The sequence below is a fragment of the Anopheles darlingi genome, chromosome 2 (assembly GCF_943734745.1).
Source record: "Anopheles darlingi chromosome 2, idAnoDarlMG_H_01, whole genome shotgun sequence".
NCBI lineage: Eukaryota > Metazoa > Arthropoda > Insecta > Diptera > Culicidae > Anopheles > Anopheles darlingi.
This window is the reverse complement of record NC_064874.1, coordinates 28,497,241-28,509,402: the sequence shown is the minus strand read 5'-3', so window position 1 is coordinate 28,509,402 and position 12,162 is coordinate 28,497,241. Positions and strand designations below refer to the sequence as shown.

General features: G+C 44.9%; 3 protein-coding genes across 3 annotated transcripts in view; 2 read left to right on the top strand and 1 right to left on the bottom strand.

Moving 5' to 3' along the window:
• LOC125949516 (myelin expression factor 2-like) overlaps positions 1-3,108 on the bottom strand; it is a 5,599-nt gene extending 2,491 nt beyond the window's left edge. Inside the window, exons 1-3 of the mRNA XM_049676636.1 lie at positions 2,942-3,108; positions 2,045-2,674; positions 920-1,241 (exon numbers count right to left, since the gene is read on the bottom strand). Coding sequence (XP_049532593.1) covers positions 920-1,241; positions 2,045-2,496 — 774 coding nt within the window. The 5' untranslated portion in view covers positions 2,497-2,674; positions 2,942-3,108. The remainder of the gene's footprint in view (positions 1-919; positions 1,242-2,044; positions 2,675-2,941) is intronic.
• Positions 3,109-3,452: 344 nt separating this feature from the next.
• LOC125949536 (uncharacterized) lies at positions 3,453-4,659 on the top strand. The gene has a single exon (XM_049676663.1). The coding sequence runs from the start codon at positions 3,509-3,511 to the stop codon at positions 4,652-4,654; it is 1,146 nt and encodes a 381-aa protein (XP_049532620.1). The 5' UTR covers positions 3,453-3,508; the 3' UTR covers positions 4,655-4,659.
• Positions 4,660-9,215: 4,556 nt separating this feature from the next.
• Positions 9,216-11,893, top strand: LOC125949514 (protein scarlet-like). Its single transcript, XM_049676633.1, has 6 exons — positions 9,216-9,480; positions 9,560-10,455; positions 10,860-11,087; positions 11,160-11,401; positions 11,471-11,571; positions 11,651-11,893. Exons 1-6 carry the CDS (start codon positions 9,216-9,218, stop codon positions 11,821-11,823), a joined length of 1,905 nt encoding a protein of 634 aa, XP_049532590.1. The 3' UTR covers positions 11,824-11,893.
• The last annotated feature ends 269 nt before the right edge of the window (positions 11,894-12,162 follow it).

Below are 12,162 nucleotides of genomic sequence, written 5' to 3'. Positions count from 1 at the left end.
GGCATGCACAGAAGAGCACACGAAGGCGGAAGGCGGATTGCGCCCAGAAACGGCGCGAGCAGCATAGACAAACACAGAGGACCACACAGCGACGACACACAGAGGTTCAGAGGCGAAGCGATCACGATCGCGATTTGCGAAAGAGAAAAAAGAGAAAGAAAGAAAGAAAGAACGATTGGAGGATGGCCCCCGTTGTAAGATGCTGTGTGTACTACGAAATCTCCGGCCTAAAACAAACGATAATGTTGTTTTGCGCAGCGCAATATAGAACGACGAATTGGAGAACAGAACAGAAAAACAGGGAACAGCGAATGGTTCGTAGAGCAAGCTAGAGGAGAGGTTGACCGGTCGGTCGGTTGCATCGAACGACCGATGGCGCTACTACACAGCATGATCTCCGTGCCACGATCATGCCACAGCGAGAGTGCAGACAAACGGGAAAGGGATATGGAATATAACCGGGGCGGAATGAGTGGCCAATAAATACTGATCACCGGAATAAGTCTCGAAACGATTCGTAGTGATACGAAAGTAGCAGTAGACAAAGAGATTTTGCCCGCGCGACAAGTACACAGATCAATAGCAGATCTTTCGACCGAGAAGATGATACAACTGACGACCAAGAGAAGATCGCGAACCTTTGCAAAACACATTCGCAATGAAATTTAAGCCAACCGGAAATTGCCATAATCCTGAATCCTATTGTCATTATTTCGTCAGGATAAACAACGAGAATGGAAGGATCATAAGAGATCTAAAGCAAACAAGAACCATTCGAGCGAGGCTACAGAAACGAACTAAGAGAGATACAGATATAGAGAGAGAGAGTGAGATAGAAAGAGAGAAAAGACCGGGAATTTGGTAGACCCTGGTTTTACCTGGGCTCTAAATAAATGGAATAAGCGAACTGGATACTCACATTCGCGACGAAGATCTTCGTATGCAACGGTCCTTGAATGCCCAAACCTTCCAAGAACTTGACGCTCAGACCGTACGTATTGTAATCCTGCGGAAAGTCATTTCCACCACCAATTCCTGCACCACTACCACCGCTTCCTACTCCAACATTTCCACCACCAACTCCACCAATGCCACCGAGGTTTCCACCGCTGAGAACGCCGACGCCACCTAGGCCGCTGCCACCGATAATACCGCCACTACCCCCAGAACCGCCGCCGACGCCACCTCCTCCAATACCACCACCGCCGCCACTGTTGCCACCACCATGCAACGGTCCAGACCTAGAACGGAAACGTATGACATAGAAGAGAGAAAGAGAGAGACACACACACACACATCCGCCATCCCAACCGGAGAGAGGAAAAGAGAAAGAAAAATAACGATTTTATCATCGAACGGACACACCATACTCTAGACACACTAGCGACAAACAGAAACTACAGAGTTCATGAGGTGTATTCTGTGAGGAGGAAGGGGGGAAGCAGGGTATTGGCTATGGCATACTTGGATGCAAGATCACCTATAACTTTACAACAGACTGTTGCTCTCCGACTGCCGGCCATAGACAAAAGTAGCCAAGTTTGCTTGAAGAACGAAACACGAAAGCTTGCTAAAATCAACAAAGTAAACCAATGGAAATTCTCTTAACGGGGATATGCTTCCCAGACTGTAAACCGGTAGTGAATCGTGCAGTCGGATTTGTGAATTCTGATTAGGGAACATTTACAGCCGATCTTAGGATAATGAGATAATTGGTTGTAGGAATGCAAACAGCAGAGTCGTCGACCCTATTCGGGACATGATTCCAGTTGTAATCTTCGCCGCTAACGGTGTTAATTTGTGAAAAAGTTATATGAATGGTAGTGCAAAAAAGCGGAGCATCGATCTTGGATACAGAAAACGGAAAATAAATCAAGTAAAATCGATCGGTGACCTGGTCTGCGATTTGATTAAATCAACCGAACACTGGAAAGGTCCATGCGGAGAAAAGGGGTTATAAGTGGAGCAGTGGAGCGTCGTACAGAATGTGGAGAACAGGATAGATAGGAAAATGATAAATTCACCGATATCGGGTAACACTAACATTCGATCGTCATCGCGATCCCGGCGCCGGTTGTCGTTTTCGGGACCACGGAAGGACTTGGGTACCACCCGGCCAAACTTATCCCGCTCGTTGCCATAATCCTCCTTGATGACCAGATTGCGTCCGTTAATATCGTATCGGTTCATCTTCTCGAGCGCCATTTGGACATGTTCCGGCTTTTCAAATTCAACGATTCCGCAGCCTCTCGGTTTACTGTTCTCATCGTGGAAAAGCTCTACGAAAGAAACATCGCCGACCTCCTTGCGGAAAAGATCTTTCAAATCCTGCCACCGATACTCATACGGCACGTTCGATACGTAGATCCGCCGGCAATCGCTCCGTTCGCGATCGCGGCTACGGTCGCGATCGTTGCTGAAGCGGGACCCGGCTCCGCTACGCCTGTCACCGCGGCGCGACCGGTCCCGGTTGTTTTGATCGCTATCGTTATCCATGCTGCGTAGTAGCAGCTTGCCGCCAACGTACTACCCACCAACAAGCGGAAGGCGGAAACCCCAGCAATCAACGCCGTATGAAAACACTGAGTCACCACCTAAGCACCGCGACACCCGACGTAGTGATAACGACGACGACGACGACGATGATGAGAATCGAAACACACGAAACCACACGCTAAAACGGTAACAGAGAAATGACCAACAGATATTAGTAGACTATCAGCAAGGAGCCCGAGATCCCGATCCCGCAAAAAAGCCCGCATTCGAGAGTCAGCGGAAAAAATGATCCGCCCAAAACGAACTAGAATGCATCAAACATGGCGGCAGAAAAAGGAACCGCATCCTGCGTTGTCGATGGTTTTTTGCATTTTTTTCTTTTCATTTTGCGCGGCAGCGCTTTGCCAATGATGCGTGCGGTGGTCGGGGGAGAACTTTGTAATACCTTACGATTTGGAGCGATCAAGAAGCACCGTCTGTGACACTCGACGGTAGGATAATTAAGAGCAATCAAGGATTTCACTTTTCACAGCACAAAACTGGGCACTTTGGAACGCGAACTCCTGTAAAATTCGCCAAACAAATCGCAAAAACCGCGCAGTAACCTCTTCGGGTGAAGCGAAAAAATGGACGCCGAGCAGGTAAAACAGATTTGACGTTTGCCGTCAGGACTGAAAGCGCAAATAAAAAGTATTCGTAGCAGATTCAAGCGAGAGCTGCACAGTGCCTACCAAATGCGGCATTTTTCTTGTTCATTTATGACCAATTGCTTAAATTAACAGTGGTTAATTAAATTAAAGTCTGGCAATTTTATAAATTAATTAACAGCTATTTGAAATATAGAAACTTTACGCAGTAACAAGAACACGACTGAACCGAAGGCAGGACCATTTAGGTACCCCCCGGTGAGTTGTTTATTTTGGCCCGGTTCCTGCTGTCAAAGTAAAAACCCCAAAAGACCGACGAAAAAGGAAAAGGCGCCTCGTTGAAATAGTGTAAAATAGCAGTAAGGATGTTGCAGAATATGTTCCGGTTAGCGCACAGCAAGCATAAGCTGTTGTGTCGATACTATGTGCGAAAAGCAAGGAACCCGGGTATTGATCGGCGGGCCGCGTTGCTGCAGGACGACGCCCACCCGGAGCAGGAGCTGGAGCAACTGGAAGCAGGCGAACCTACTTTCAATGAAATGCACAAGAGCTACAAGCAATATCAACACGAACAGGCACAATATCGTGACCGGCTGCAGACCTGGATCGTGGGAAACAAATATTTCAAAACCAAACAACTAAACTTCCTGACCTGGACCGAAAAGGAGCAGATCCGCTATCTACACCTGCACGACACGGAAGAATGGACCATCGACAAACTGACCGAAAGCTTCCCGGCTGATCGCTACACGATTGCGAAGATAGTGAAAACCAAATGGCAACCGAAGGACGAAGCACGCATCGAGCGACACGATGCTGTTGTCAAGGAAAACTGGGAAATGTTACGCAGTGGTCGCATCAAACATCTCGATCCCGGATTCGCACAACATTTAGGCAAGTTTGTTCAACGAAACGTTACTGAAGGAAATCCTCCTCGAGCACAGCAGAAACGGGTACAGGAGTTGCGGCCACTAGCGGAGGGAGAATTTAGTGCAATCGTATCTAGCTGTAAAAAGTACAAGTCAGAAACGAAGAATGTTGACCGTTTGCCATTACTAAGTAATCCTAGATCTGAAGAGCAGGAGGAGGAAGAGGAAAACAATGATTATCAGAAGCTAGATCCACGAGCTCCAAAGCAAGACATGTTCATAATGGGCAAAGTTAAAGATACACGGCACCTAACGTTGGCCGAGATGAAGAGAAGTAGTGGGGAGATTGAATCAGATTCCGATCGTGGGGGGATCGTTAATATCTCGCGGCTCAAACTAGGAACAGATGTTTTAGATGAACTGGAAAAAATGTACGATCCACCAGATAAGGCAGTAACGGCATCGCTCGACGGACACGGCAACGCAAGCGAGGCCGACATAAAGGAGTTTATAAAAATCCCAAAAAAACTTTACAAAAAAGGTGCCACTTATCAGGTGGACGATTGTTTTTACGACGATGATGGTGAGTTCCTGTATCGAGTGCCCGGTATGAATGGGCATAATCGAAAATACAATAAATAAATGAATTGAAAATTAAATGATCCGGGTTGGAGGTATTCACTAAATCGAAAAAACGCAAATTTGATTAAGATCATCCATCTCGCGCCAAAAACTCAACCAACTAACGGACCCAAGGAGGGAATACTTAATGACACAAGCGACAAGAAGGATCGACCGTAGTATTTGCAACATCCGCAAAGCGGAATTCCGCAATTGTGAATTTTGTACGGTTGGTTGATTGGTTGGCGATGGTAGATTGTAACTGCCATTCCGGATTTTCTGGTTTGCGTTATGTACAATCCATTCACGTACCATTTTTACGCACTCATGTAAACGGCAGATGTGCGCGGAAGGAGAACGAATTTGTTAGTACCAATTATGATTGTTGTGTCTTTGTTCGCGATTGTAATCTTGCCCGAAAGAATGTTAATAAAAGTAATCAAGATGTTTTCCTGCTCCAGGTCAAGCCCAGCCAAACCAAGCCAAGATTCACCAAGATGAGCATCTTTGTGCGTAATGGTTGGTTGGCACCAATTAATGCTGGGTCTTTGATGGCGATTATACATCCTGTCCGTAAGGATGTTAATCAAAGTAGTCAAAATTATTTCCTGGGCTAATGCTGAATATAGTCCAAGCCTACTCTAAACTTTATTGACCACGATCCGGTACTACGGATGCACGGATGAACCAAGAACGGTGCTGACGAGACGCACATACCTTATCGTTATTGTTTTTTTGTTTTTACTGTACTCCAAGATTTGTCCGTCAGCAGTAATGTGTGCGCTGGTTGCTTTGTTAATGTTTTAATCATCACTCAAAAAATGATAAGCATTTCATCTATATATATAAAAATGAATGTGTCTGTCCGGATGTCCGGTATAGACTCCGAAACTACTGGACCGATTGTCTCCAAATTTGGTATGTGGGGGTTTTTGGGGCCGGTGAGTGCTATAGGCATGGTTAGAAACCCCCCGCTACCTTCCTTCATGCCCTTCCCTAACACTTGATTGTTAAAAACATTCATTACTCCGCAAGTTATGAACCGAATACCATTAAAACTTGCAAAATTGTTGATGGTCATCTGAGAAACTATGGGACAAAATTTGGTCTACATCGGATGAGGGGAAAGGGGAGCTTCCATACAACCCCAATCCTTAAAATACGTCCTAGGGCAATATGGGTATCGTTTCTTAGGTTTTGATGGTCTCTAAATCGATTGGATTCACTTAATACTCTTTTACTTGCTTCTTTCACCTATCCACCATCACCACCCTCCATTCCGTACATCTTGCAGAGCAGAGTGAGGGGTGGGAAGGTTAGATAGTTGCGTTTAATTCATGAATAATAATTTAAAAAATGAGACCAATAGATGTTAAGGAAAAGAACGAGAGAGAGAGAGAGAGAAAGAGAGAGAGAGAGAGAGAGAGAGAGAGAGAGAGAGAGAGAGAGAGAGAGAGAGAGAGAGAGGGAGCCCGGCTAGGGTGGAATGATAACCATGGGACCGGCAATGCTGCAAATCGTTACCATTTTTTATTGGTGTGTCTATTGTTGGTTTAAATTTTCTTAACAATTTCTTAAGTTTAGTTAAGTCATGAGTTAATTAAGAAGTTGCTTTAATTTTCACAAATCAATTTACATGAAACAATAACAAAAACTTATTCAGTTGTGAAATATTTGAATTGATCAAGAATTATATTAATTTTCGTCTATTGATTTACGTGCCTCTTATCATTGACAATTTTCAACGTATCGGATTATGAATGGTAAACGTTCGGAATTGCATGCACAAACATATAAAGCAGCAGTAACCGAATAGTAATAGAAAGCAATACCAACATATCCTGTCTATCAAGAACAACTTGCGATTGGAATGATCACCGAGAATGTCCGAGAGAAAAGAAAGACCCTCGATCTGATCGATCGACGTTTGAGTTAATTTGAAGTGCGGTGCTTTTAGTTATGATCTACCATGTGACTATTTAAATCATCGTAAGCTGAATACCGGGGAAAAATGGATCAAGTGTGTCGTATTGTAATGCCGTTAAATACACAGCATTTGAACTTAACGAGCTATGTGCAAGCCGAATACTAAAGTCAAACTACAAGCCGAATACTAAAGTTTTTAAAAATACTTGGGAAAATATAATTCGTTGTTCCAAATGACGTCATTTAGCCCGAAAGGCAAAGCCTTAAAACTCAAACATCATGTTAACTTTCCAGCTCATATTTACAAGCACGTCGCATCTCTATTTCCAACATCACTAACGGACCTAGCTATTGATTTGGTTCATTGATAAATCGAATACTACCAAATTATGGAATAGATAAAATTATATCTACTAAAATTTTAAAGTTCCTGTTTACGATAAACCCACGACCGATCAAAGACAGTACGAAGTCTGTCGGGGCAGCTAGTTCGTTCATAATGCACGCGTCGCGTCTGGGTGTCACGCGTCTCGGCGCACGCCGGCTAGCCTAAAAGTGATAACAATAATCCACTTTTCCTTTCTTCGCTGGCAGTGTTAATTACGTTTTTGCTGCTGCTCTCCTTTGGGGGTTCTGTTGTCCGTAGGTTTTCTGGTGGTAAAGGTTATGGCAGCGTCTTAAGGCGAGCATCACGTGATATGACACGGGCCAGTACCGGCACAAGACATCGTCAATCTCAACTCTTGCTCAAGAGTCTCATGTCGGGTTATCTCCTAAGACTAATCAAATGCTAGTCATATCTATAAATCAAATATAAGATGAAGTATGTGACAACTTTCATAAATAGAGAATCTTTTGGTCGACCTTAATATAGTATGCTTCTCGTTTGCTTAGGTATGTAAGCCATAATCTGTTCCGTAGGCAGCGTTACAGTTATTATAAACCTCTTATATCTATATTTAGGCAATTTAACCATCGTTATTCTTTGTTCGACTTTAATTTGTCTGTTTCGCGTTATAAATATTCTCTCTTGTTAACCTACGCCACGTCTAGTTCTAGTTCTTAAGTTTGCGTCTAGTTTTTAAGATTCTGTGTTTAGGTCTCTTGTTAGGCCACACACTTTTCTATTAAACGAATAAACGAATAACTATTTTAGACATGACTGTAAGACATTTTTCATTGATAAGACAATATTATGATAAGCCATTCCTATCTGGAACACAGCTTCCATGGCCCGAGAAACCCACCGCCAAATTCCAAACGGTATAAAAAAACGGTTTTAACACACATTCGCAATGATTGTTTTATCTTGTCTATATGTGCTATTTTCTTAGCCCCAAGGCAAATTATTTGATTTATAGGCGGCTTTTGGTTTTGAACTGCAAGAAAAGCAACCGATGATTTGCATCGAATAACTCCCTGTTGTCTATCTATTCTTATTTTACGTGATCACAATCCTTGTGCTAATGATGAGTTAGTATAAATCAGTGGCGATCAACATGCGACCCGCAAATTTGCTTAATTAGTCGTCCATCAAACAACTTATGAATTTAATTCCATCAAGCTGAAAAAATTGGAGATATTTTTTTGAGAATTAACACAAAAAGTAAAGTAGAAAGTAGTGAGAAGCAAAAATTAAAAATTTATAAAATATAGCAGTGAGAAAAAATTGTGATGCCCGCGCCTTTACCGAAAAACTTGAACTTGCCACGCTGACTTGGACACCACTGGTCTGGATTTTGAGCAACGTTCTTGAGATGCGCTGCTACATTTTTTACGAGCGTGCGCAATTTTTCTTGCATTGGTTTCATTTGTTATGCTGCCTTGGATTTTTTCATGTTATTTAAAGCGTCTATTTATTTGTCGGCTGATAATCAGGTTTAAATAAGCGACGGCATCTAGAAGTTTTGATGCGAAGGCTCCAGGAACACCACGACGAACGAAGCCTGCACGACGATCCAGCAAGACGATGATTGGAAAAATTTGACGATCGCCGTCCGATATGCCAGTAGCGGACCGTGGTATGAGTTTTGGAAGGACTCTCGCTTTAGTCCGCCAAGAGCACCACGTAGGATCGGTAGTACAGCATCACTGCCTGAGCTGAACCAACAGAACCGAAAAACCAACAGTGTACGGGAGCAGACTGAACTGGTGGAAACGGAACTCTGATCGTTGTAGTGTGGTTGCATTTGTGCCAGTGATTAAACGGGATTTGCTGGATTATCGGACTGCAAGCTGGAAATAATCGGACTGCAAGCTGGAGATCAAAACTGATTTTTGCCACGTTGGCCGGTGCGTAACTGTATCAGTAGATCAGTATTTTTATAAAGTGATTCAGTGGTTCAAAGTAGAGAAGATTCGAAGGGATATACTACCAATTGCGCTCAGTTCTGAGGGTCATTGACATTGATCCTTGGATGGACAAAGGGTGTGTCCACCGATTTTTGTTTTACCGTTACCTAGTGTTCGAGTACTGATAGTCTTGTGAGGACTTGTGATGAAGTAGTATTTTGATGAGCAATTATTCGACCACCATATATTTTGAACATAACAAATAAGAGGACTGCTAATGATAAGTGTTTCGTTCGGTACAGCTTTTTGTGTGTAAGAAACGTTAAAGTGTTCCATCCATCGTTAACGATCTTTGCCGAACAAGATGGGACGGGGACTGCTTGTCAATAGCGCATTGGCTAGCGATGGCTACCATCTCATGCCACCTGCAGTAGCGGACGATTCCAACCCTGTGACACTGTTTTGGCAAAACTTAACCGTTACACCACACCAGAAGGCTCATTGCCGTCCGCAACCGGTGCTGAATGATATCAGCGGAACGCTGCAACCGGGGACACTGGTCGCACTGATGGGACCGAGTGGTGCTGGCAAAACTACACTCATGTCTACCCTGGCCTACCGGAAATGTGGTATGACCACACTTGGCACCTTCGCGCCGCACCGGATGAGATGAACTGAATTGTTTTGGTGTTTCTTTTGTGCTTGCAGATAAGATGACTATCACGGGTGATGTGCGCGTGAACGGATGCCCTCTCGGCCCTTACATGTACAACATCAGTGGCTACATTTATCAGGACGAGCTATTGCCGGAATCGATCACGGTGCGCGAGCATCTGGAGCTGATGGCTAACCTGAAGCTTGGCAAACAAGTGCCAACCGACGAGAAGCGGACGATGATCGCGGAGATACTGTCGATGACGGGGCTGGAGAAGTGTGCTGGCACACGGTTGGTCGGTGGTGCCGGAATCGGCAAAACGTTGTCCGGGGGTGAGAAAAAGCGGCTCGCCTTTGGCGTCGAAATGCTATCCCGGCCCCGCTTTCTGTTCTGCGATGAGCCGACGACGGGCTTAGACTCGTACAGTGCACGGCAGTTGGTGGCCATGATGAAGGGCTTGACACGCCGCGGTACGACCGTCCTGTGCAGTATCCACCAACCAGCCGAGGATCTGTTTCGGGAGTTCGATAGTGTCATTCTGCTAACCGGTGGGCGCACCGGGTTCATTGGTGCACCACAGGAGGCGGTCGAGTTTTTCCGCATGCAGGGGCTCGAGTGTGACGCAGGCTACAATACGGCCGATTTTCTGGTCAAAGCGCTCGCGACGTCGGTGCCGACAAAGGGAAATAGTTTCACAACCGGTGCACTGTACCCAAACACGATCTGCAATTGCTACGAGGCGAGTGAGGCCGCCCAGCGCCAGGAAGCGCTGATCAGTGCCGAACAGTATCGGACCGCCACGGGGCGGCAGAACAGTCTGCTACTCAAGCAGCTCGCCACGGACGGTAACCGGTGCTGGTTCTACACACTGCTCTGGCTGGTGTACAGGAACCTGCTCCAATCACACCGCAATCCGAAGCTACAGTATTTCAAAGTCATCCAGCGCGTCGTAAGTGATCATTTGTTATTGCTAGAAGGCGTGCGCCATACCTTATTTTGATTGATTTCTTTTGCATTTTTGTGCTATGGGATGGTTAGCTTTTCGAAACAAACTTATTGGTCGCCTGATAAGAACATTTCGAATGAAGCTGCATCCAAGCTACACAAGCAATCATTTTTTCCTCATTAATTGTTGCGACCGCATAACCTAGGAGCTTGATTGGAGTGCCTCCAGGTCAGTGTTGTTATCAATCGAATGATTGGTGATAGCTACCGATGGTTCAATTCGAAATGAATGGCCTTCGGCTGTAATGGCAGCTGGTCAGCGGTTTTATAAATGCACGGCGATAGGCTCACGATCTCGTCGAGCGCAACCTGATCTTCTAATCTTGTTCATCCTCGAATATTTTTCAGGCGATAGCGTTGCTAGTCGGGCTTTGTTTCTCGGATGCCATCGAGATGACGCAGAAGGGTATACAGGCGATGCAGGGAATCATATTTTTGATCGTCTCCGAGAACACGTTCCTACCGATGTATGCCGCACTCTCGCATTTCCCCGAAAGCTTTCCACTGTTTCAGCGAGAGAAAAAGGCCAATCTCTACAGCACGACCCAGTTCTACCTAGCTCACATCCTATCGATGGTACTGACCCACTGCCAATGGCACTGAACCAGTTTAACATCCTTATTTACCTCGTATATGCTTCCTTTGTAGAGCCCTTTCGTCCTGCTGGAAACGTGCGCGTTCATACTGATCGTGTACTTCCTGGCGAACCTAAGACCGACGCTGTTGGGACTGTTGGTTACGGTGGTAGTCTCAGTGCTTGTCATGAACGTTTCCATCGCCTGCGGGTGCTTCTTTTCCACGCTGTTTCCCTCGATCGCTTCCGCAATGTCGTATTTGGTGCCGTTTGACTATATACTCATGATCACCTCGGGGATATTTATTAAAATCTGGTAAGTAAGGGGCAGATTGAATTCGCCACGCCATGATTGTGATTTGTAATGTTCTTTCGATGGTCTTAGGTCGATGCCGACGTATCTTAGATGGATGCCGTTCATATCATGGATGATGTTTGCCAGTGAAGCCATTTCCATCGCTCAATGGGACGGAGTAAAGAGCATTGGTAGGAGTTACCTGAACACCTAGTTGAACCGAAGATCGGTAATTATGGTTTTAACATTTACTTTTCTTTCCTTTTTCAGAATGTTCCAACATCATTCCTAGTGTATGTCTGCACAACGGTGAACAGGTACTGGAACAGTATTCCTTCAGCAGCACCCATCTGCGGACGGATTTTTTGGCACTAGTGGGCCAGTACTTTATCTACCACACGCTTGCACTGCTGTGTTTGGCTAAGCGAGTGTCTTCCACCTAACAGAGTAAAACACTTTGTCGAGCATACGGCACTTGGATATTAGAAAATTTCAGCTATACCCTATTGATAGACTTACTGTGCAGGCTAAACCGTGAGCCGTACCCCCTAAGGGATCGTTTAATATAGATACTTAACCAAACAACAGAGGTGCGCACGAAGCGAATAATTGCCAAACGACTACCTTAGTTTTCGCTGCTCTAAAACTTAATGCTACTATAATTAAGCTGTAATTTAATAAACAACGGCCGTTTCTCAGTCGCGTTCAAATCGAAAAAATGCTCAACTCTTATCATCTTTGTTTTTGTTAGAATAGCCACTGTAACCCCAATTCACTATTTT

Coding starts and splice junctions, on each gene's coding strand:
- LOC125949536 (XM_049676663.1), top strand. CDS start 3,509: ATGTTGCAGAATATGTTCCGGTTAGCGCACAGCAAGCATAAGCTGTTG.
- LOC125949514 (XM_049676633.1), top strand. CDS start 9,216: ATGGGACGGGGACTGCTTGTCAATAGCGCATTGGCTAGCGATGGCTAC. Junction 11,088..11,159: donor TAGCTCACATCCTATCGATG/GTACTGACCCAC, acceptor CTTCCTTTGTAG/AGCCCTTTCGTCCTGCTGGA. Junction 11,572..11,650: donor GGACGGAGTAAAGAGCATTG/GTAGGAGTTACC, acceptor TTCCTTTTTCAG/AATGTTCCAACATCATTCCT.